The following is a 23,413-nucleotide window of genomic DNA, read 5'->3' as shown; positions in this document are numbered from 1 at the left end:
TGAAAGAATACCAGCAGTTACAGTATATTCTTAATACCCGTGCCTTTTCTCATTACAGCAGATTTGTCATTGATTTCATATCTTCATTGTTAAAAAAACAAACCCATAAAACTTGACAATTATAGAATCTAATGTTATTGTTGATCCTGAACTATATTTAATTTGCCTGCTAGCCAGTAACATTATCGGGGAAAGTAATCTTCTTGAAATGTATGTCACAAGAGTGAATTTTAACCCACAGAACATCAGAATCTGGGCCATACAGATTTTGACAGGCAAAGACAAGTAAACCAGGCATCACAATAGTAAACCAGTATAAACTGTTTTTTTCCAGTAATGTGATGGGTATCTGGCCTATGTTGAAAATTTGACTTTGATTTGCAAACCTACCTATTTATACGATTATTTAAAATGTGGAGTCTCTCACTCAAGTATTGTTTGTAAGTGTGTGTACTTCTCTAGCTAAATGTATTTTAATCCTGCATTCTTTTTTCATATGAACCTGGTAATTGTAACTTGTGCTTTCTTTTTTATATCTACTATCTGGACAGTGTGGATATATATTTTTAAAATAAAAATATATTCTAAATGCCTATTCTGTTGGAAAGATGCTTTCCTTTATCTGGCCTCATATTTTGAGCCTCATCTTCAACATATTGCAGAGAGTAATGCTATAGTACAGTGGTCTCCAAAGTGGGGTGCGCAAGACGATCCATTGGGGTGCAGGAATAAAATATTAGAACTTCTATTTATATTAATTTTTGTCTCATCCTTTTGTCATTTCTATTTTTTGTGTATGTTTTATAATGTACGTAATATATTAGTTCACTAGTACATGTATATAATTTATAAATAAATAAATATACATATATTGGGGGTGCGTGCTCAAAAATTTTTTACTTTAAGGGGTGCGCGATCAAAAAAGTTTGGAGACCACTGCTGTAGTACACGACAAACTAAGAGACCAATGAACCCTTAATTTTTGTACCAAAGCCTTTAACATACAATAAAACATGATACCTGCAAAACTAACATTCATATGGCTATTGTAAAAACTAGGAAATGTAGTAATTTATATCAAAGGTAGCAACTATATCAAACCTATATCAAAAGTACTCAAAGTGTTGCTTAGAGCTATTCTATATTTTTGCACTTTCAAAAGATTCTTTGGTATGGAAATGGTCAGATTTGTACAGCTATAGCCACTATACATTTTTGAAATAAGCCAACTACTGATATCTTATGATATCAAATTTCTACAGCTATAAACATGCAAGACACTTTTTAAAGAGCATCTTATGGTAGAATAATTAAGGATTATAGCTTTTCTGAATATGGATGAAATGTGGTGTTCACCTTCAAAGGCAATATGAGATTTTTGTTTGAAACATTAGAAATAAAGGAACAGATTATACTTTCATTCTTTTTTTCCATTATGCATTTCAATTTATGTTTAGAAGACTTTTTCTCTCTCTCCAATGACAATAGGACTGTACTAAATTTAGCCCGTATCTCCAGTTATTGTAATAATAAAGTTGTTCAGAATTCTTAATATGAAACCCAACTCCTTGTTTGCAGAAATGCTTGAGGACTGAAGTTACTTTAGCTCTTTTTTTCAACTTCTCTTTATTATGTTGCTGATGGCAGAATGATCATTGATCACATATAGCAGAGAAACTACGTGCAACTCCAGTGTACAATATATAAGTACCTCAGATGTGCCTAGTTTTAACAACTGAATTTGCACATATGGCCATGTGTCAATAACTTTGCTCATAGGTGTTTGGCTTTTGCACAACAAAGTTTTTAGACTATAACTTTAAATCACAGGGACAAGGAGGGCCTGAACCTGCACAGCTGAAGTCAATCTGAGTTTTATCATTGGCTTCCCTAGGAAGGAGCAGGGCTGAAGAACCTTCCCTTGTTCCCCTGACTTAACCCTTTTATTTTCATAATTGGAAGGTTCTCTAGGTTTGAAATGCTGTCGGTCTGTATGCCTTACAGCAGAACCACATGACTGCTGAGATTGGTAATTACAGACTTAGCTTACTGTTTCTCTGCTGAACTCCTTTGACTGAAACAGTCAGAAAAAAACAACCAGCTCCATATTTTTATTTTTTTAAGGAAAAAAGCTAAATGCTAAGGACTGCTATAAAGGAGTAGCTCCTTTTATGGGCTTTACTATGTGATTTCTAAAAACACATATTTTTTCTTTTCAAGGAAAACCTTTTTTTCTTTTTTCTTTTTTGCAAAAATCACCATGTAAACAAAAAGCTACATCTGTCTTATAGAAATTCTCATTATTTCGTCAAGGTCTTCTCACTTTCAGGGAGCTGAGAATGTGTGTAAGGTAGATCCTCCTCTTCTGGCTCTCCCCCCTGAGGGTAGACGACAAAACACAGCTTCTGTCCCAAGTATGTCATGGATTCTATGAGGAACAAACATTTTGTTAATGGGATTATTGTTGAAAGAATTCAAGTAATCTAGCCTTATGATTGCTTAGCTTGTGAGCAAATATACTTCTGAACCTGTTTGAATAAGACCTAATGCAATGAGGCTGAACCAGTTAAACCACATTTATTACACTTCTCCATTTGAAATTAGGAATGAAATCAATTTCCCTTTTAAAATGGGTGGCTGAGATTTTCAAAATAGCCTAAGGAGTCAGGTACCCAACTCTTTAGTTTCCATTTGTCTTAGATTTTTTTCTTTGAAAATCCCAGCCTTAATAAGAAATCAAATAAAAAAGAAAAAATTATTAAAGACCTCTTTTCAGCTCAAATTTATGACCCATGTGTAATTTAATTTTTTTGAGTGGTGGTAGAACCCGGATTTCCTATTTTATGCATGTAAAATGATTACTGATATTGATCCATATGGGAACCTGGCTGTCCATTGGGATGTGTGTGTACAGTAGACTGAGGAAAGGAGCAAATCCAAAAGCAGGGTGAGGAGGATAGGATTTGGTGAAGCTTATAGGTGCTCTACTTTTACTATTGTTTATTTAGGCAGTTAGACAGTTCCTGTGTTTGAAGTTACACTCCTGCATAAGTGCTTGGCTGGACCGCGGCCATGATGAGATGGCTGAATGAATGGAGGGAAGTGCAAGGTCAGGAGAAGAAAAATAACAACGTGCAGAGGGCTGAGCAGTATAGGCACCTCAGTGAACCAGCTGCAGTCACAGAAATGCAACTTGCAGCTCCCTCCTGCTCCCTGGCCCTGAAAACGTGACTGACACGGTGCACCCCATGGGGACGCAGCAAGAAACCTGGGCTGTCACTACCCAGGGTAACAGTCTTAGAGCAGTCATTCCAGCAAAACCCTATTTGAAATATATTCCCAGTGCACAAGCTCTAGAAACTTTGCTGACGTCTAGAAAGTGGCATGCGAATGACAGAAGCCGCCCTGCACAAAGAATGGTCATTTCTTGCTGAAAAGAGTTACAAACCAAAGAAATGTGTTTCTGGTTTCCAGGAAGCCTCATGCTCCCTCCACACTTCTTTTCCCTGCAGCCTATCATTAATTTCTCTCCAGCCCATCTGTTGTTTCTGTTTCTTCATTTGCATTTCAGGGCCGGACTTCAGCATCCTTCCTTTCCATTTAAAAATCAAGCCCTAGAACCCCTGTGATCACACCTAGAAGCCTATTTCCTGCTGCACAGAGCATGGGTTCAGGGGCTGCAAACTGTGAGCCAGAGGCACTTTCCCCATATTTAGGCATGTGTACTCCACAAGCCCTCTGTGCTGGACAGTGTTGCCTTCATATGCTGTGGCTCCTACAGCTAGTATAGCCACACTCCCCTGGCACTACAGGCAGGCTAATTAGCCCTGTCACTCACTAAAACTGGCGGCACGTTGCCGCTGGCTGAAAAAATAGCAGAAATGCTAATTAGCTGTAAGTGACACTGTTAATTAGCCCACCCCTGTGCTATGTGAATGCAACTGTACTGTTTCTGGTTTAGGAGACAGTCTGCACAGGGATTAGTGTGGTGTGTTTGAGGGTGCTGTTGACAGACATTTTTAAGTTTGCAGTGTACTTATGCCCTCTGTTGTAAAGCCACTCTTTTCTCATGCCATATGCACCATCGCTTTTTGCTTCTGGATATGTATCATGTACTGGCATTAAACTGCTCTCATTCTTAGCAAATAATTAGAGTGATATTTATAAACTTCAGCAAAATCCTACCCAAAGATCTCTGCCTAGCTGCTGAACAGAATCTGAATGCTGGTGAATCCCGTGAATGTAGGTGTGTGGGAGGGGAAGACCCGCGAGAATCCTACGTGTCTATGAACAAACAGTGGAACCGAGGAGGACGTTTGCAGATTGAAAGGTGTTCTTACCAATTACATTATTTACACACTTTGGTTTATTTCTCCAGTACACGCCAAGAAAAAAAACTGGCACTCCAGTCATTATGATAATGAGTCCAATTCCGCAGACGACTGGTTCAGAATATAAACTGAAGATCAACAGAAATGCCCAAAATATCAGGTAAGTGATTGGAACAAGGAGATTTACCTAAGAGGAGACAGAAGAGAAGAGCAGAACAGAACTGTACAGAATTATAAGAGCACTCTGCGAGATATACAAGGGTAGGAGGGCAGTGTTGTCTAATGGATGGGGCACAGCACTGGGAACCACAGGCCGACTTTCTATTCCCAGCCCAGCCAAAAGCCTGCTGTATAAGCTTCCCTGTTCTGTGCTTTGGATCTTCCTCCCACGCTTTGTCTGTTTTCTCTCTTAAACCACAAGTGCTTTTGGGCAGAGACTGTCTTGCTATCTGTCTGTGCAGTGCTAACACAATGGCGCTTCAGTCAGGCCCTCTAGGCATTTCCACAACACAAATAAGAACAATAAACAATACTTTGGGTCTGAGAAGGGGCTTGCCATGACTCGTGCATCCTTTACACGGTTAATGGGCAGAGTGCAGAACTAAGAAATGAGTTAAAATATTTTCACCTTGATAGGTCTGAAGATTTTGGGTTTCTTCCAACGTAAAACAATCAGGCCTATAATTGTCACTCCGTAGCAGAGGTAGTTAATAAATGACACATAATTAATTAATGTGTACGTGTCTCCAACAAGCATGATAACAGCAGTAGCCGAACACTGGAAAAGAAAGAAGCATATTATTTCAGTCAGCACTGGAAATTTGTATAAAAGCAATAAAAAGGGGGGTGGGAAATCAAGCAGTTAAGCTTCTTTTATTTACATCTCATGCTGGGTGTTGCTGTTGACTCCTGCAGTTCTGTTTATTATATTAAAGCTGTGCCACAGAAACCTACGTTTGAATGGGGATCTGGAGTTATTTTGATTATGGGGATCTATAGTTCTGCTTATAACGATGTATGGAGAATTTCCTGAAATGACTCTTCTAATTACGGTCATGTGCTAACAACTACTGTGAATGCTTGCACAGCTTTCCTTGCACAGGTTTTGCAAACACTGGTAGCCCAGTTTTCAAGGATTTTCACACCTATGCACATACTAAATTGTTAGTTTGAATGCAGAGGTCACCTTTGAAAATGTCACTCCTGATACTGGTTTTAAGTACATTTTAAAGACATGTCTGAAACAATGAACAGAGGGCCACAAAGTGAAAAGAAATGGCCTTGATACTCAAAAAAAAGTAGTATTGGTTGATAAGAGGTGCCTAGTAGATGTGATTCTTGCTTTTCTTACTACAAAATGACTGTACAGTTTTAAAACCAACTAGGTTCAACTGCTGTAGCTGTGGAGAGTCCTGAATTAACACTCCAATGCTATCATGCTGATAGGAAAGAACAGGGTGAAGTGAATGTCTGACCTCCACAGCAAGGACCTGATCCAAAGGGATTTCCAAATTAGCACGCAAGAATTTTGAGGGGAATGACACCGAACAAGGAGTTCGCTGGCTGTGGAGGCTTCTGTACCAGCTGTGCTGCTTGTGTGTTGAGGTCTTTTCCTTTTCCTCCCTCTCCCTTCTGTCCTGCACAGCCTGGATACTAGGGCTGTTTACAGCAATCTGCACCTAGGGTAGACTAGTGATATTCTTTTCAGAAAGCAGTGCAGCATCTGGAACAAGCCAGAGCTGGAAAGCTGTCGGTACTCACTAACTACATATTGTGCCAGCAACGAACAATCTCTGAGGAAATGCCTGAGCATGTCAGACACCTGCATCAGCTCTTTTCCAGCTTCTGCACTGCAGACAGGATACAGCTAGGTTATACACTGAGGCAAGAGGATACTAGTGAGCAGAAAAACCACTGAATGTGCCCGGTTTTTAATTCCAGAACACTTTGGGGTCTAAGATGGGGCAACTATAATGCCCAACAATGGACTTTCTCAAACTCGGTGATTTTAATCACCCCGCAGATTGTCCCCTGAATTAAGGCTTTGTTTTTCCTTTCCCATAAAGCCGATACAGATTTTCCCGTGTAGGTGGAAGTACACTACAGGACAGAACTCTTGCAGCGTATGCTTTTAGTAGCTTCGCTCTACCAAGCTCTGATAAGTTTGCTTTAAAAGCTGCTTAGCTTTGTGACAAGAACTTCTGGCAAAGTTTAAGTTGTTATGAGAAGAGATGGATTTCTTGTAACAAACATTTTGTGGTTAGTACCTTATTTTGTTCCAGGTGACCTGTATATAGTATAAAGAAGAAAAGCCTTATCCTGTTCTTTTTTTTCCTTTAGCCAATAGTTGATGCTGCAGATGACCTAGATCATTAATCTTTTTAGCATTAGCACTGTTTAGAAACTGGCTGATGGATAATGGAAATTTCCATGCATCCGCTTGCTTATTTGCACTTGCTTTGTTTCTGAATAATACTGTAATGCAAACAGACCTGGCTTACTATTCATGGGCTTGCTCCTGAGAGGTTCTGAATGCCTTCGCCTCCCACTGGCATCAGCTGGAAGTGAAGGGGTCAGGATAGGACCCTACTTAGGTAGTTATATTGTGCTACCATTGACCCTCTCTTGATCGTGCTTTTACTTGCTTTAATCAACACAGAAATGTGTTCTGTCACATGATTGTGTTTTTAGCTATAACAAATACTCATCCATTTGCAATATTATTCTGTAAAAATGCCATCAGACTATAAATAGTGTTCACTAGGACCCAGAGCTTAGTGTCCAATAAGACTCAGCACCTAAAATGGGATTCCAGAATCGTTCATGATAAGCCTGTGTGCTGTACTGATCTTTCTACCCTTTCCTGTTTGTTGTGACTCACTGATTTTGTAGCAAAGGGCTATAGGCAGGGAGAACAAACATGCTGTGCTACAGGTACAGACAGTAATTCATAGATTCATAGATTAAGGGTCGGAAGGGACCTAGTAGATCTTCTAGCCCGACCCCCCGCCAGGGCAGGAGAACAACAAAAAAACCCCCAAATACTAGATAATAATAAAAAAAACCCCTAATACTAGATACCTCTGTGCCTCGTGGTTCCACAGCTACTAATGTAAGGCCCAAGGGAGATCTCATGGTCTTGGGAAGACTACAACAAAGCTGGTAACTTGGAAAAGGTTTAAAATAGGACAGCATCTATCTTCTAGTCTTGCATTCCACATGTACCATGGCAGTCTGCTTTACTATGGGTGATGCCCAATATTACAAGTAAGCATAGCTGACTATCTGGCTAGAAAATGACTGGCTGGTTTTGTGATGAAGCCTCTAGTGCTGATGAAACGTCTTGTGTGGGTTGCACTGAAGTGGTCGGGTCTTGCGTTCCTTACTGTTGGAACAGTAGGACGGTGGGTATGCTGCTCAGGAAAGTTGTGGAATCTCCTTCGTTTGAAGTTTTCAGGAAAAGGCTGGGTAGGCGTTTGTCTAGAAGGCTACAGGAATAATGTATCCTGCATTGGTGCAGAGATTGAATTAGATGACCCTTGCAGCCCCTTCCAATCCTAGGATTCTATAAAGGAATAATTCCTGGGTAGGAGTAGTTGGCATATTCCCCATCAATTTACCCAGTTGCCCCCTTTGTCATTTCAAAAAAATGTTGAGTACTTAAACTGGAGGTTGTATTTGTCCCAGAGAAATATCCTGCTTGCTTATATGGGGACACACCAGTGCCATACAAAATGCTTGGCAACAGATCAAACACATGGCATAATTTGAATCTTTACTGCACAAGGCACTGATTTACCTTGCCTTAAGCCTTTCTCTGTAAAACACTTTTAAATGGCTTGAACTCTCCTAATGTTGTAATATTTGCCACCTTGCTTGGACACTCTGTTTTGCTAAGGAACAGTAAAAACAAGTTATCCTCAGAGATGTTAAGCAGGCCCCCCGAATGCATAGAGAGCCAGGATTAATTAGTAAAATCCTGATGCATTAATTAGGCTTCCCTAAAGGCTGACCTAATATGCTATTGGAACTGCTAACAGTGTATTATTTTTATATTACTATTCGTTAAGAAATTAATATTTCATGGAAACATTTAGAACATCCTGAGATGCATAAAAAACACCTCAAATGAGTAGTTAATATGCAGTGTTGGTTCTACAATTTGCACACTAATTTAATGGAAATGTTTTGAATAAACTGGGTAGCTAGCATGTGTCTGATTTATCAGGTCTGTTCTGCATGGGGAGCTTGCATAGATTGTGGCTATTTCAGAGTAACACTCTGCTATTCAGCATACTGTTTGAGCTGATACCTTTTCATGATCAAGGGATTTTGCTTCATCTGCATCACTAGAGCACAGCAACCCACTGTGAGTCCATTTTTTTAAGACAGCACAGATTGTGGTGCAGTTCAATCAAAAAAGATTCACAGATAATGTGTGTTATTTGTGTTATGGGGCATTAAGTCCTCTCTGTATGGATACTACTGCTGTTCAGCTACACCATGATTTTATGCAAACATAGAAGGTGCATGAGACTTACTGAGAAAAATATATCGGTAGGCTATAGCACAACTGTTGCAGCCAGTTGTTCTCCCACGGGGACAAGCAGAATGTATGTAGTTAGTATGGGTGAAATCCTGGTTGCACTGTCAGAATATTTTCTTGCTTACTGCATGCAGTTATGGACTGAAACATGAGGAATTTTCCTCTTGTACTTGTTTTAAATAAAACATTAGTGCACCTTTTATTCTAACTCTCCCCTTTTTATAGCACTATTCCACCCTTCGTTTTGGTAGTAACTTGTGCAGCCCACTGCCATGAGATAATAATACTGTGTGCATAAACAGAAAAAACAGGCAAACAAAAATCTTTCCTGTGTTGCCTTCTAATGTAACTGAGCTGCTCTCTTGTTCAGATCTTGTTACAGTGATTTTTCTCTCTTCCCTTTCTTTACAGGAGCAAGGTGAAGTCAAGACATCCTGATTCCTTGAAGAAGTTATCAGTACAAAGCTACTGTTCAGCACAAAACATTGTTCAGCAGAGTAGCATTTTGCCCTGACCCTGGGGATCACTGTGGCTGTAGGCTTGGCAGCTGGCACTTACACTGCAGAGAACTACCTTGGAGAACTTTGTCTATATAAAAAAAAAATCCTGGAGCAGACAGCATCGGTAAAAGAACATGCATTTCTTTAAACAGAGAATTTCAGTTTGCAAAGAAAGGTTTTTTGAAACTCTTAGTCTTATTCAAATCTAAGCAGGTTATGAGACATCACGAGAGAAGAAGTACAACTTACACACACTAGAAGGGCAGGGATGGGTGTACAGTGTTTAACGTGGATCATAGCAAGCAAGCTGGGCAAGTGACCTTCTCGCGCTCCAGAGAAACATAATCTGGAAAGAAGAGAAGGAACATTCAGTGTGTGCAATAGTCATTTCAGTGCTTAGCTGTCTTATTTCTCCATTCCTAACTGGTTTGATCCAAAGCATATGGGAAACTTGCAGTGAGAGTTAAATTTCTAGTGCTCGCTAATCTGAGTCTTGAAACCAAGCGCTCTTCTGTTACAGACTGTGTGAGGCCTGGGGAAATCACATAGCCCTAAAACTTCAAGGGATTAAGCACATAACTCCAGCAAAGTCTGTCATAGCTCAGTTCCCTGTTTGTCAAATGGGGGTAACAGTACCTTCCTATGTACAGGAGTGCTAGGAGGATAAATGCATGAAAGACTGTGAGGGTTTTCAGGTACTACGGAACAGGTACTGTATAATTACTTAAGATAGATACCTAAAGGGATGGTTATTTCAGTGCCTAATGGGCTTTGGATCTGTTCTACTACCCCTCAAGATTTGATTTAAAAATATATATATTTATAAATATTGTTATTGTGTTATATACATTTTTAAATATGTTCAAATTGGTTAGGTTCAAATTTGTCATGACCCTTGTGAGAACACCACAGTAAGGGACTTTGCTAAAATGTTAAAGAACTGAATTGTCATTAGAATTTGGTATTTTGCTTTCTTAAGGAGAGAGGGTATCTCTATTAAATTAGAATTTAATATACACAGGAAAAATGTTGATTCCTGTGACAGCAGTGCAAACTGAGAACAATTCCCCTAAAATAAATGGGCCTACTTTAGATATGTGTCTATGTAACTGAGAACAGAATTTGTCCTTACAATCTGAGCTAAACGTAGCTTGCCTAGTGGCTACTGAAACTTTGGCCAGGGTAACATGAAGAGAATTACCCTGAGACTGGAACCTCAAGGCAAAAGTATGAATGAAACTGCCTCGGGGAACTGTGCATAAATTAACAGCTTTCCCAGGAAGAAAAGGCAGTGGATTGAAACCAAGATAAAATTTCCCAGTTTAGGAGATTTACCTTGGTTCATGGGATTGTTTCACGTGACCCCAGCTTTACTTCTTGGGGGAAGCTTGTGTTTTCCCAGGATAACCTTTTCATGTGTCCACAGCCTATAATATTATAAAATTACATTGCCTACATATGGATGAATTATTTCAGTACAGCTGTATACCCTTTCAGTAGACCATAAGGGCTCTTTTGCAAGTGATTCTGCAATTCAGTGTTCTATTTACTGACTAAAATCGAGTAATTCCTAACTTAATGTAGCTACCATGCCCAACAGTGAGATCATGTTCTATAACATCCAGAGTATCCATCTAGCATTGCTTTAGCAAATGAAATTAAAACAGCCCCTCCCCAAATTAGATAATGTTCATAAAATTGTACTCCATCTAACCTTGATGAGGTAAAAAGGTATCCATTTATTCCTCCAAATGTAGATAGGGCCACTGAGACTGGCATAACCCAGGAAAAATAGCCCAGTAACTTTTCACCAAATGTCTAAAGCAACAGAAGGCAGAGAAACTGAAATACACTGAATACACTGCAAAGCACAAAACTGAAATTAAAATGTATTTTAGATATCCATGGAATGGTTTACTTACTACCGCCACAGCGTTGGAGGATAAGAGCTCTTGGGGAGACATGGCAGTGAAATATGCAATGTTGGTGAACGTATACACAAATGTCACCAGAGGGATGGATATGAATATGGCACGAGGTAGGTTCCTAATGAGAGAATTAGGAGGGGTGATAAGAATTTGTATTTGCTTACAACTAAGCCATACTAACCCCCTACATTTTGGGGAAGTCTACACTCAGTTTTGTGGTGTAAATGTCTATTGCTGTATATAGCAGTAAGGAGAGAGAGAGAGAGAGAGAATTCTGTTTCTCTCAATAGCCAGGCATAGTCACTGGAACCATTATACAACGTCATGTTCTGGTACATTATAAACCCATACATCACAGTATTTAACCACAAATCTGAAGGTCAACAAATAGATTTACAATGTGGCTGTGCTGTAGATATCAGCTTCTATTTTGTGAAGACCACATGCACGTTTTCTACAGGTGTGTCTCTACTTGAAAATTAAATTGGAGGAAGGAAGAATTTATTTTGCTTTGAAAGTGCACCAAGTCCTATTCGTAAGATAACTAACTAGACTAATAATGTACCATGAACAACGCAGTGCTAGTTACTGAAAAATAATGGACTTGCCATTTTCCCAGTCTCAGTTATTTAATAGATTTAGCTAAGTCACAGGAGCGTTCTATAAATGCAGAGAGCTTGCTTAGGGGCAGGCATTTCACCCAAAGAAACATGAAGGATTTTTGTTCTTCTCTGTCTGATACAGAAAAGATTATGGTTTTGCAAAGACTTGTTACAGGCAGTAGGGTTTTTTCCATGCTTTATTTTGGCAGTATAACTAACTTTCTTTTATTTCTCCCTCAAAAACTGCAGACCTGAAAAAATATTAGTATGAATTATTAATTATTATGAATCCTTTTTTACCTTTAATTTGTACATTGACAGTACAATACCCAATTCCCATTGGCAACCAGCACATTTAACTTCTTTCCTTTTTTCCTCAGATGCTCAGTTAAGGACATACTGCCTGATTTAGGTCAAAATTTGTCACGATTCACTTGGAAATTCTGGAGCTTTGTGAAAATGTTGGTTGCTTGAGACAGCCCCATATCTGGCTTCTTAACTCCCTCAATCCTTCAAAGACTTATGACTATGCATAACTTGATGTACATGCACATTTCATTGCTCAGATGAGTGATTTAAGCATCTGCACACATGTAGCAGTTCAGAGATCTTCCCTTGTTACCACTCAGAGTGAGATATACTTGAAATTCCTCTTTGTTCAGTTGGCCTAGGCTAGCATGTATATGCTGAACATCCAGAGCTAACTAAAGATGCAAAAGCTGCCACCTGTATTTGTCATTCTACTTTTGCACCTCAGGCATTTGAACTGTGGTTTCATGATGATGGAACTGACTCTCTTCCAGGCTTAGCAAACATTGTGGTCTGCAGCAAACCTCATGCCAATCTCCTTGATACCTTTATTCCTTGAGTCAGAAGCTTACATATAGACAGTCCTGCTGCAGCTTACTCTGTGAATGGTACCAATAGATTGATCCCAGATTCTTAGTACTTCAAAGCAACTGGGTAGGAAGGAACTAAATACTTGCCTGCGGGGATCAACTAATTCTTCTGTTACATAATTCAAGAAGTTCCACCCACTGAATGCAAATGACCCTTGAAGAAAAGCTAATGCTAAATGCCCCACAGATGGAGTCATCCGAAAAGTGAATGCATTGGTTGGTGTCAGTTCTTCATAGTTTCCTATAGATAAAGCATAAGCAAAACGTTAAACCAGAATTGTAAAATACAGGAGCACCACCTACCAGGGGCACCAGGATGGAAGAAAAGTCTTTTCAAAGAATAGCAAACATCCTTCTTGCCTATATGTTGCTAATACAAATCTTAGAATAGTGGTTCTCAACTAGCCTTGAGACCCCCATCAGGGATGCTGTGGCATGGATGCCGCCACCACCACCACCAGGTAAAAATGCCTTATTCATCTGATGCACAGCTGGGCTGGGAAGGGCAGCAGCATACAAGTCCTCTCCTACCTCATTAGTTTTCTGACTAACCAAAAGCAGCTTGTACTGAAGCCCTTCCTGGTCTGGTTTCTCCCAGAAATGGAGGAGTGCAAGGCAGTTCCACCTACCCCACAGCTCTGTTTCTGGGACGGGCGGTGGGACATCTGTGCTCTCCTGCCTCATTAAAGTTCTCTGATAAGCTTAAAGCAGGCAGGAGCATGCATGCAAGCCACAGCCCTTCCTGCTCTGGCTGTGTGCCAGTTATGTGGGGCACTCTTTGCTGGCGGGGTGTCAGCAGCAGTACCCAGTTGAGAACAATTGAGATATGCTGGTCCTCAATTGGGGATACAGCCAAAATCAAAACAGTGGGGGAGAGTGCCCTGATTCTAAAAAGACTGAGAACCACTGTCTTAGATTATGCTTCCCTGTACTCTGAAAAGCAGTTAGTGGGGAAAAAGAGGGAGGTGAATTATTATAAAAAGCTGAAGAAACACAAAAGCATACCAGAGGGAAACATAAAGGAACTGTTGGGGATTAAAAAAACACAAGACTTCTGTGGCTGCTGATGGGCTAAGGGGGCACTGCTGATGAAAGATAACTGTCTGCCTTATGTATATTTTAGTGGATTGGATTTATCCTTAATGTCAAATCTGTTATTTGATAAATTGGATTAATTAATAAAAAAGAAAAGAAAAAGAAAGTAGTAAGCATTAACATCACACTTCCAGTGCTTCCTTTATATTCTCACAGAAAACTGTCCTGGGGAAATAACCTTGGCTAGTCTGAGTAGCCGCAGTTGCACTGACATTATTGCCACACGATGGGCATATCTACACGTGCAATTAATAAGAAGCAATAAACCCTGGAGTTTATTACTCCCAGGTGCACTGCCTTTATGGACCCAGATGCATGGTGTTTCCCCTGGAAAAACCACCTTCTAGATCACTGCCCGACTCAACATGCCGCAGAGGGGCTGGCTGGGGCACGAGGGTACTTCAGTGTAGGGTTAGCTGGCAGGCAGCCCCTTACTGAAGCACCCTCTTGCCCCAGGTAGCCATCTACATGTGTGCTGTTGAGGAGTAAAAAAACCCTCCACAACAGGATAGTACTTGTATTTACAAGTAGTACCCTGCTGCAGAGTTTATTAGTTTACTCCAGCCTAATAGCCCTGCATGTGTAGACGCTGAGATATTTAATATGCAGTTAATTAGTCTACTCCGCAGTAAACATCTTGTGTAGATATGTCCAATTTGCATCATCCCCATTGACTTCAAAGGAACTGTGACTAGTTGTAACACCTGGTACCTTAAGCTCTTCTCTCTGAATGGAGCAAGTGTTCATTCAAACCAGGAAACCCTATTTGGGGGAGGCAGAGGCTTTAAGGCCATTGAACTTCTACTGCCCAGAAAGAGATGCCCTCCTATAATCATGTGTTAATTTCTAACTACTCTTCCTGGTTTGCTGCAAACGGTGTATTTCTCTGTTCTCCATGTGAGTTGTAATATACACTACATCAGGCCTTGTGTCCTGTGCTTTTCATTATGTTGCTGAATCAGGTCTTTAAACTCCTACCTATTTTTAAGCATGTGAGTACTGCAGACATTTAGACTAATCATGTGCTTAGAGCTAGGCAAGTGCTTAAGTAATGTGTTGATGTGAGGCTTTGGTATCACTGCATATAGCATGCATCTAAAGCAGCTGAAAACTGGAGAGGAGCATGTAGTTGATAAAATGTAACTCTACCAAGTAGGATATTTTTCAATATGTTAGTTCAGTGCATTATATTTTTAAAAGCAATTATTTCTTTGGGGAGTAACTTGTTCAAGACGCTGTGTCTTATTTCCCTTTGCTGTTGCATGTCTGACAATACTGTGCTGTGTTATAGAGCATACTTCACTCTCGATCATACCAGCATTTAGAAGAAATCCTGTAGTTTCAATGGCTAATTAATATTTATTAATTATTTTCAGTTTAGTCACATATTTGTGTCAGCCCTGCCCAGTGGCACTTTTTGTGTCTTGCACAGCTGAGTGCCATTTGGCCCAGCCTGAAACCTGCCATGGGACAGCATTCAGCAACAAACAATTTCTTTAAAATCCAAGTTGTTGGGTGAGCACATTGTCAGCAATGGAAGCAAAATAATTCAGGCTAGAAACAGATGTCACTCAATGGAGTGGATCAGCTGTGCCGTGACATGTCATGACACAACTGATTTGCTTCACTGGGTGAAATACATGTTTCCACTTGTTCTGCCCTTGACAGCGTGGGACAAGGGGCAGTGTAATCTCCCCGCATTCCCTGCTGCCCTAGACCTGCGCTGTGGGTTTGGGGCAGTGGCAAAAAGTGCTTCTCTACTCAGCTAGCTCCACAGGGATTGCTGGGTGGGGGGCAACTTTGCTTTCCCTGCTGTCCTAGGCCCACAGGTCTGGAGCTATGGGAAAAGCAAGGCTTTCCCCTAGCCAGCGCCACAGGGCTGGTTGAGCAGGGAAGCACTTTTCCCTACTCCCAGACCCACAGCACAGGGCTATGGCAGTGGGGAAAGCACTGCAAGGTAATAGAGGTCTGTCACAAGAAAGCAGCAGATTCTATTACTACCTTTTGTTGCAGCATTGATTTTCCTGTTGTGGAACAACAAAGGGTATGAAAATCTATATGCTCAGCGTTTGCGCCGCCTTAAAAATCTTTAAGGCGGCACAAACAAGACTGCATATGGTGTCTGTTTCCACCCTCAGAATTTTTCTGTGCCTGTTTATAATTAGAAAAGAGTAGGTTTGGTACAACGGGCTTTCCTAGGAGAATTTAATTTCAACAGTAGTACTGTACCAGCGTTTAGGCTCTGTGAGTACCTTTGAAGATCTGTATGAAGCCCACAACAATGATAAGGGCCAAGGCTAGCAGTTTTCCTGCTGTAAATATATCTTGGATGCGAGTTGCCCATCGAACACTGGAGCTATTCACCCAGGTCAGGAGTACTAGAGAGCAGAAAACTTTATTTAGTGGAACAAAACAACACGTTTAAGAACGTACATTGAAAACATGCTAAAAGACACAGAGAGACTACTAGTTTCCCGCTACCAAAACAGATGGATTTCTAGCCTGGGCTTATAAGGGGGAAGCTACCAACTTCAGAGAGGAGCATGCCAGCAGGTCTCCCAGACCTGTCCATAAGGCCAGTTGTTCAGAGAGACTTTGTGGATTCAGGATTCATCCCTTTTCAGTCTGGGTAAGTTTTCTTTGGACTTTTAGTGACTCATTAAGAACTGGTGGCATTTAATATTTTCTACACATTCACATTTAGTATTATGCAAAGACTTAGGAAGTACTAACCCCATTTTTGAGTGCCTTAAAAAATTATTAGTCATCCATATTGAGTCCCAGTACCTACTGGCTGTATGAGTATAGTTCAGAAACAATGATTTTTTTTCCCCCTGAACCAAGTGGCTGGCTCAGATGGGTGGACAAAGGAGAAGTGTCTGAAATCCTTCCCCATAAGCCAGGGGCAGGCAATTATTTTGGGCAGAGGGCTGCTTACGAAGTTTCGGCAAGCCATCAAGGGCTGCATGACAGGCAGGTCAGGGCAGAATAATATTAATTTTCTAAATTTTTTAGGGGCCCTGTGGGCCAGATATGTGGCCCACCAGGCCATTCTCCAGTCCCCAGGCTGCATTTTGCCCACCCCTGCCGTAAGCTATGGCCAGCTAGGAATCCTGTTGCCTGCCCCCTGAATGCTGCTGTGTAAGGAGCTGGCTTGGGATGTGGAAACTCCCCTACCACATTCAGCCTCTACAGTGGAACTGCATTGGTCATGTTGCAAAGGGGCATTCAGGAACCACTGAGAATGGGGGATGATTGGCCCCAAAGAGGGTGTTTATTTGATGTAAACATATGACAATCATATTGGCATGAAGAACATTAGCAAATACTCACATAGACACACCATGGAGAGAACCCTGGAGGCATTATAAGGTGGGATACAATTAGGGAATACAGGTTGCAGAACATAATTGGAAAATGTCAATGCAATCACAGCCAGGCTGGTTGGGTACATGATAAGCACTGCACTCCATAGCAGCAAAAACCTGGAAATGGGAAACACAAAGGATGCTACAATTAAGGCCAGCCATCAGTAAAGCTGTTTGACTCTAAAGCAATTTGGTAACTCGTTTACAGGCGCTTCTGATCTGAGTAGCTGGCTCCCATCAAAACAATCAGTCTCCCTCCCTATTATTTTTGCCACTCAAACCATTTTTTTTACTAGAAATGTTGTCATTTGAAACGCAGCTTAAATGTGAGAGCAGACCTACAGTCAGCATATTGACTTTGCTTTGCATGTCACACTGACAGCATCATCAATTAATTAAATACTGTGCGTGGACTGGAAAAAGTTGTGTTTTCCCATTATATGCTACTACACCTTAAACTAGGCTTCAGGTTTAAGTTATAGTTGTCTTGAGTGCCACCAGATCCTTTGAAAGGTGTTTCAAGGTGTGAGGAAATAAGCTAAGTTGATAAATGCAGGCTCAGATTTGTCTGATCCCCAGCTCCCAGTGCTCAACCCCTCTGTAAGGAGGCAATCACTGTAATGCATGCATTTCTTTTTCAAACGAGGTGCCGCTCATTTAAAAAATGTTACTGAGGTTGCCTTGAGTCAAAAAAAGGAGAGAACTACCCACTTGATAAATGGTTTGAGTAGAGGTGTAAAAGTTGAGAGATATGAACTATATAGTTCAGATGGATAAAGCCATATTCTTGGCTTTGTCCTCTAGTTAGGAGTGCTTCTGGTTCTTTGGATACCCAGCTTGAGACATCTAACACTAAAATATTTGAGTACATGGAAAACTCCAGCTTCTATTGACTTTAGTGATGACTGAAATGGTTGCCCCAAAGTAGCGGACACTTACAAAAATGTAGGTATTAACATTCTTCATTTTCTCTCTCTATGATGGAGACAGAGTTTTAAGTTAACATTTGCAAAATGGTCCAAGATCCTTGGAGGAAAGGCACCATTCAAAGAAAAGTATTATTTGTCTTCTGTTTCTCTCTGCCTAAGATATTTCTCCTCTATCTAGTAGGAAGAGAACTCCCACGCCTCAGCTGCATTCCTAATAAGCAGCCCCCATTCTTAGCTGCCAGGACTTGCTACCTGTTTTGTGATTCTTACATTAAGAAAGAGACACTTTTCTTAATGTATATTGCAATGATTTTCAGATCTCCAAAATGACATCTGCATGGTGCAAGCAGCTGAAAAGCCTTTTGTGGTATAGAGGAATAGGATGCACAAAACAGATACAATCCTTTGCCAGCAATATTTTCTCAGGTATTTTATTTTGTAGTCTACACATAAGCTTCTCAGTGCATGGTTGCTCTCTTATAGGATCTTCTTTCCCAGCATGCTGTTCTGTGGTTGGCCCTTTAAATTTGGCAGAGTCGTGCAGCTGCTGCCCTAAAGCAGTCATTTTGCAACTGATTGTTGGGTGCTGCACATCTCTTCCCCTCCAGCAGGTGGTAAGTGTTCTCCAGTCCTCTTTTGTTGTTTTTCCCCTTGTTGCTCTAGAGAAATGCGGTAGGTGTTTGCACCTCTTCTTACTTACACACCACTGTATCCTTAAGTAAATGAGCTGGCAAAAGGAGCAAACTAGTTACATGCCCAAATGTCAGTTTTAAGAGTGGGGGGAGGCAGACCAGGGGAAAGGAAGTGGGACTGCATTTTCCTGTCTGCACCAACTGGCTTTTTCTTCCTATTTCATACAATTTTCACTGAAGTAATTACTTCACCCAAGTTCTTTTATTAATTTTTAATAATTTGTGGAGCATTTGCAATTGAAAGCCAGTTGTGGAGCCCAAGCCTACTGTGCTAGACTCAAACAGACTTTTACCGGTACTTATCAGTTGGCATCCTGTGGCCCTGTGTGCTATCCATGCCATTACTCACTGGCTTTGGGGCTTGAATTTAATCTAGTCCTTGGTCTTCTCATGCTGGTGCAGTCACCTGTGCATGCAACGGTTGGTGTTTCTGTGGGCAGAACTCCAGGATTTCTCACATAAATGTTCTGTCTCCTTCATACGCAATTGCTAATGGAGGAAAAGATCTCTAACAAGGGTGTTCAGGTGAAAATGCTTCTGCTAAGTGGAAGAAATTGTTTTTCAAGGCAGATTTTCAAATCCTATCTCAGCTGAAACTGGCACTCACCAGTATATTGTAATATTAAGTACATTGAGCTTGATATTTAATACCATGCAATTTGATGGAAATGTGAATAATTCAGTAGACAGAACTGACGGTCAATTTGTTTTGCACTGGACTGAAATACATGCAGGGTTGATAATACCAATTATATTAAATGCAGAATGTTGGCTGAGGATTATGGAGTTAAATCATCAAACAGAGGGTTCATAATTGAGTTCAAATGATGACAGGATAGCACAATTAAAATTTAGGCATGTTTTAACCTTAATTTTAGTGGTATTCTCAAGTGAGTTTTAAACCCTGATTTTGAAAAAGGGAGATTAATGCTACCCACATGAGCCTCAATTAATATTTGTGAAAAGTTCAAATTTGAATTAAGACTGGCAGGAATGAATGCATAATTGATTATCTAGCACCCTGAACCTATTATTATTATTATTATTATTATACTAAAAGTGCCATTGTTCATTATATTCTTCATGTAGCAAGGCTGAAATCAAATGGATGGAGCCAGTAAGATTTACCTAGCAGATAAAAAACCATTGCAAATTAAGTAACATTAAGTAACACAGTAACATCTCCTATGGATGTTGTTATGTCTCAACTGTCATCACTGTTTGCAGTGATGACAGTTGAGACAAATTAGGCTGCAAGGCAGTGGCTTAAAGATATACTTTTTTATTTTTTGGCAGTTCTCAACATGAAAATATCTTACAAAGGAATTTTAACCCATGTTGGAAATCCAAATAATTCAGTTTTGAAATAAAAAAGAGATCTTGTACTCTGTACTCAGTTAATTGGCCCAGCTGTTTGAATGGAAAGCCGGAAATCACTCTCTGCAGTCATTTATCTGAGATAGTCAGGAAAGCAGAAGCTGGAACTGTAGCTGATAAGCTTTCAGAATTGCTCTGTAATTCGTTACACTGGGAGAACCTGAGAAGTTAAATCCACTCTTGTCACTAAGCTAAGAAGGAATCAGATATTTGGAAAAAAGATTTAGTTTAACGTAGAACTTTTCATCACTGATGAAGGAAGTTGGGTGTAAATGGGGCCATCACCCAAGGATTTTTGCTTATGGATAGAGGCCTGAACACTGGAACTAGTTTTGCCTGGCTGCAGCCTATTGTAAGAATGCCGTTCCAAACCTCTTCTTCGTGGCCACGTCCAGACGAGCGTGCACATGCAGGCGTTCCCCACGCTACTACCTTGCAGCATGGGTTTGGTTTTTTTGACCTTGGGAGATCCAAGGATCAAAAAAACCCCACTCCTTAAAAAAGTGGGGCAGTGTACGTGGTGGCAGCATGTGCCACCCAAAACCAGAGCGTAGCCAGCCAGAGCCATTCTCCAGCTCCCGGCTGTAGAAGTGCTGTGGCTGCAGCTCCCCAAGGCCCTCAAGTAAGACTGCTGGGGGTCCTAGTTACCCAGGGTGGGTTAGGGGAGGCTGGGGCTAGTGACTGTGCTGGCCCCAGCCTCCCCTATCCCACCGAGGGTAACCTGCTATGCACCAAAGGGCACATGGCACAGGAGTTTCCCAGGCACAGGTAGCAGTGCTACAAAGTATGCTGCTGCTTCTTGTCCCTGCAAAAACAACTGTACGTACTCGTGTGGACACAGCCTATCGGGCATAAGTCTGGTTGTAAGGCATAGACTGGTAGGAGCTGTTCACCAAAATGTTTGCTCATTAGGTAAGGCCGGTTTGGTTTATTTATTTTTTATTTTTATTTATGTATTTATTTATTGCAGAATATTATCATTTTTATTATACATTTTATTATATGGTTTATGGAGTCCAGGATAGAACTTTTGGTTGCAACCAGCAAGAGCCTTGCCTCTTGGGTAAGGTAACCCCTGTGGTTAGGCCACTTCCCTGGGATGTGGGAGGTGCAGGGACATGTTTCTTCTGCCCTGAGGCCTTGGAACTTGAACTTGTCTACCAAGTACAGGCAGTCATTTGACTTTTCTATGGTAAAAAGGTGTGTGCTGGTGAACAATGCAACAGAAACAAATACGGACGCTTCAAACTTTTTTGGTGAAGCAACTTCAACCCAGCCCTGGCCAAGAATTCTTGAGTTTTAAACTTGTGTCTTTCTGTGACTGTGAGGCCTAGGATATATTACAACCTCACTACAGTTCATTTCTTCCATCTCTGAGAGACCTTCCCAGAGGGTTACTCTGAGGGAGAATCTGTTAATACTTTAAGGATGGGAAGTATAATGTAAGTGCTTACATGGTCACTCTCCAGAAAGTCTCATTTTCTGAATGGACACTTAGTGAATCAAATGTTTTTCTTTATTTATAGAGTGAGTAGGAGGCTCAGATCTTCCTTTTAAGGAGAGTTCAGAAATTTTTATTGTGCACAATCATGGGTCATACTGTTTTGTTTTGTTTTTTTCATTTTGTATAGTGAAGAGAAGGTTGAGTACCTCCAACATTTGGCATTAATCAGGATTGGGACCTAATTGACTTGTAGGTCCCAGGCCTCTTGATAAACACATAATTGGTTATGCATCTGAAATGGGGAGGGACCTGGCAACAGCACAAGATGAGGCTAATTCTTCTCATCTAAATTTCGGAAAGACATTAAAAATGTATTGGCTCAGGAATGTTCTCTCTCTATATTTGGCTTGTGAGATATTCATTGGTTAAATAAAACAATTATTAAGTATGTAGAGAAGGATCCAGGGCAAAATAAGCACCTTCATGGCTATTCTACAGGTGAAATGAGTTTAAATGCAAACTTTTTTTAGTCCTAACATATTTTATATCTCCATATAAAATAATGCATCAGAGATAAAATAACTCTATTGGAACTGAAGCTGATTTAACATTTAAGTCTGCAGCCCATGAAACTAGGGAACGTATCTGTATTAGACTTGTGCATATTTTGCATGCGATAGAGATATGTTATTATAAAAAGTATAGTAGTGATTGTCCTGTATGGACAGTTTAACTATCTTTATCTTAATTGTTGGAAGAACTATTGCCATTTCAAACTTGATGTTTTGTTACAAATGAAAAGATTCCACATTTACAATTCATTTACGGCACACTTAATACACAGGTGCAAGTGATATTTATTAAAGCTTTGGACTAGGTCTCCAGTGAATGTAGTATTTATGGATTTATATTAACTACTTGGTATGGTCAATCATCAGCTGCAGTGGAAAACAGAAGCTTTAGTTACATTGTTCATCCAGACTGCCTTGGGGATGTGTATGAAGCCTATTATTTACTATTTTGGGTAATACCCTTTTTATGACCTGCATAAATTGAAAATCCATATGTATGCAAATGCACAGCACTCGGTTACACTGTTCAGCAGAACGGGGTGTGACCAATATCCTGTAATCTGCTTGATCACATATAAATACTGCTTAAAAAGAGATGGTTTTAGATTGAAAACAAAGGAAAAATAAGTGCTATTTGGCAGAATGTCAGAACTTGGTGCAATGCCTTCTTGTTGTTGGTTTTTACCTCAAAAAAGAGAGAGAAAAATATCTCTGCTGGAAACGTTCAGCATGCAAAAACACAATAAAAGGCCAAGCTATCCCAACTTCATATGCAAAAGGATATTTTTGCACTGTGCTTCTGTATGATCACTAAAGGGAAGGATGACAGGATTTTAAAAACTGCCAGAATCAGTTTCCGTTTAAGTGAATAGAAATGTAGTGCTCTTAAGACACCGAACATTTCAGCTATCAAGCCCATAAATATATCTGTAAGGCATATAAGTGTGACATATCCCAATCCACTTGGTCTTTTATAGCATTTGATGAAGTAGGCTGTCACCTATGAAAACTTTTGCCTCTCTGAGGCTAAGTACAGACATTCAAGTCTAAGGCAGAAGTGTTCTAAGTATCGCTTTAAATTAGGTCGTGAGCGAACAGAAGACGTTCGCTGTCTGGGGCGGGGGGGGGGG

The 23,413-nt window shown here is 40.4% G+C and overlaps 1 protein-coding gene across 1 annotated transcript in view; it reads right to left on the bottom strand.

Moving 5' to 3' along the window:
- Positions 1-1,157: 1,157 nt before the first annotated feature.
- Positions 1,158-23,413, bottom strand: part of SLC7A10 (solute carrier family 7 member 10) — a 97,479-nt gene continuing 75,223 nt past the window's right edge. Inside the window, exons 3-11 of the mRNA XM_019505591.1 lie at positions 17,235-17,386; positions 16,154-16,279; positions 12,894-13,047; positions 11,300-11,423; positions 11,092-11,195; positions 9,627-9,723; positions 4,960-5,109; positions 4,341-4,518; positions 1,158-2,428 (exon numbers count right to left, since the gene is read on the bottom strand). Of these exons, the coding sequence (XP_019361136.1) occupies positions 2,301-2,428; positions 4,341-4,518; positions 4,960-5,109; positions 9,627-9,723; positions 11,092-11,195; positions 11,300-11,423; positions 12,894-13,047; positions 16,154-16,279; positions 17,235-17,386 (1,213 nt within the window). The 3' untranslated portion in view covers positions 1,158-2,300. The remainder of the gene's footprint in view (positions 2,429-4,340; positions 4,519-4,959; positions 5,110-9,626; positions 9,724-11,091; positions 11,196-11,299; positions 11,424-12,893; positions 13,048-16,153; positions 16,280-17,234; positions 17,387-23,413) is intronic.

This window comes from Gavialis gangeticus, unplaced genomic scaffold (assembly GCF_001723915.1).
Source record: "Gavialis gangeticus isolate Ggan-Ray unplaced genomic scaffold, GavGan_comp1, whole genome shotgun sequence".
Taxonomy (NCBI): Eukaryota; Metazoa; Chordata; order Crocodylia; family Gavialidae; genus Gavialis; species Gavialis gangeticus.
This window is presented reverse-complemented; position numbering and strand designations above follow the sequence as displayed.